The following is a 1,680-nucleotide window of genomic DNA, read 5'->3' on the forward strand; positions in this document are numbered from 1 at the left end:
TGGCACCCCCCATATGAATTAAATACAAAAATTTGCTTAACTGGGAAACTATTAGAGTTAGAACCTTCAAATTTTGCACGAAGAACTTTAGCATCCATGTAAACATTTTGTGTAATAAATTGGCGGACTACCAATGGGGGGGGGGGGGGGGGTTGTTCCTCAATTAGGGGGGTTGGAACATCCCATATGAAATAAGTACAAAAAATCTGGGGAACTATTAGAGCAAAAATCCTTTGAAGTCAATGTGAACATTTGGGTAATATATTGGCGGACTTGCAAATTGGAACCTCCCATATGAATTATATAAAATAAAGCCTTTCCTAAGAATTCAGCAATAAACTTACCAAGTTATTTAACTATTTCAATATCAGTCGATTCATCAAAAAGGAGAATAAAATGTGAGTCACCAATATCTTTCTGTAAGTCTTCCTTAAAGTGTATTGACAAAACATTTTTAACAATTTTGGAACACTTGGTTATATGTAATCGAATTTGTTGACAGTTCGTAGAATCGTCAAACTGTTTCTTTAAAAGCGACGTCAAATGATCTACAGGAGCTATAGGTCCGTGTTGACAAAAATACTTTGACAATGCAGCTTCATTCATTTGGACTTTATGGTTTGATGATTGAAAGGGAATTTTATTTTGTTGTACAAAGCCACCTTTAGCTGTCTTATGCTTATTTGTAGATGCATGAGCAATTAAATCTGAGAATTTACATTGCAAATTACAATTGCAATAGCGACAAAAAGCCTTTGATGCATTGTCAGATTCACTAATCCAATCCCTCAATTGGGGATTTGTCTTCCACTCTTTTCTAAATTTTTTACTATAAGTTGGGGTAAACCAACTTTCCTTTTCTTGCATAGTTGTCAACAAAACGCTTATTGCAAATATATTTATATTTTTTCTTACCAACAAAGTATTTTTTATAAAAACAATATTCAACTTCTGTATATTTCAATGTTTGGGTTTTTTAATGTATTTTTCTTTTTTGCACTAATGTTTTCACTTTTGTTAAACAAATTCTTCTTCCAAACATCTGAAACATGTTACAAACACTTAAACAAATAATTGGCCAAAAAACTCTAAAACTAGCAAAATAAAAATATTTTCCAGTTAAAAAAAAACACTTAGCGGATTTTATTGAAATGTTGCCGCAATCGATGATCAAAAACCTCCAGATATAGCGGGAAAACCGCCGTTTTTGGCAACACTGATTTTAACACCATAAGGGCAGTTCTCGACACGTTTGATTTCTGTCATATTCAAAATTGGGAAGGTGCCGATTGGAAGGTCTGTTACAACAAGCCTCAAAAAGGACACTAAAATACTTAAGACCACAGCATCAGTAGCAACTACTGATACCGATAAGGAGTCAAATCCTAAAAGCGAGGAAGATTCCACTAACTCGCCAAAAGAAGGTGCAGCTGCCCTTATCAAAATTGGGGAGGCGCCGATTGAAAGGGATGTCAAAACCGGCTCCGATAAGAAGCAAGTACTGGTAATTTTGAGGAGTCAAATCCTAAAAGCGAGGAGGAAATCACTCACTCGCCAGAAGACAGAACAGCAGTGCTGTCCAAAATTGGGAAAGTGTCGATTAAAAAGACTGCTCTTACCATACCTGATAAGGACACCGCGGTGCCATCAATGGTACCCACTGCATCAACAGCCACTTCA

General features: G+C 35.9%; 1 protein-coding gene across 1 annotated transcript; it reads right to left on the reverse strand.

Annotated features, from left to right (window-relative positions):
- Positions 1-348: 348 nt before the first annotated feature.
- LOC119607538 lies at positions 349-867 on the reverse strand. The gene has a single exon (XM_037961498.1). It carries the CDS (start codon positions 865-867, stop codon positions 349-351), a length of 519 nt encoding a protein of 172 aa, XP_037817426.1.
- Between the last annotated feature and the right edge of the window lie 813 nt (positions 868-1,680).

Source organism: Lucilia sericata, unplaced genomic scaffold (genome assembly GCF_015586225.1).
Source record: "Lucilia sericata isolate MDLA Ls3-8-SP2 unplaced genomic scaffold, ASM1558622v1 Contig000704F_arrow, whole genome shotgun sequence".
In the NCBI taxonomy this organism is placed as follows: Eukaryota; Metazoa; Arthropoda; class Insecta; order Diptera; family Calliphoridae; genus Lucilia; species Lucilia sericata.

Excerpts from the sequence above, each read along its gene's own strand:
- LOC119607538 (XM_037961498.1), bottom strand. The coding sequence starts at position 867 with ATGCAAGAAAAGGAAAGTTGGTTTACCCCAACTTATAGTAAAAAATTT.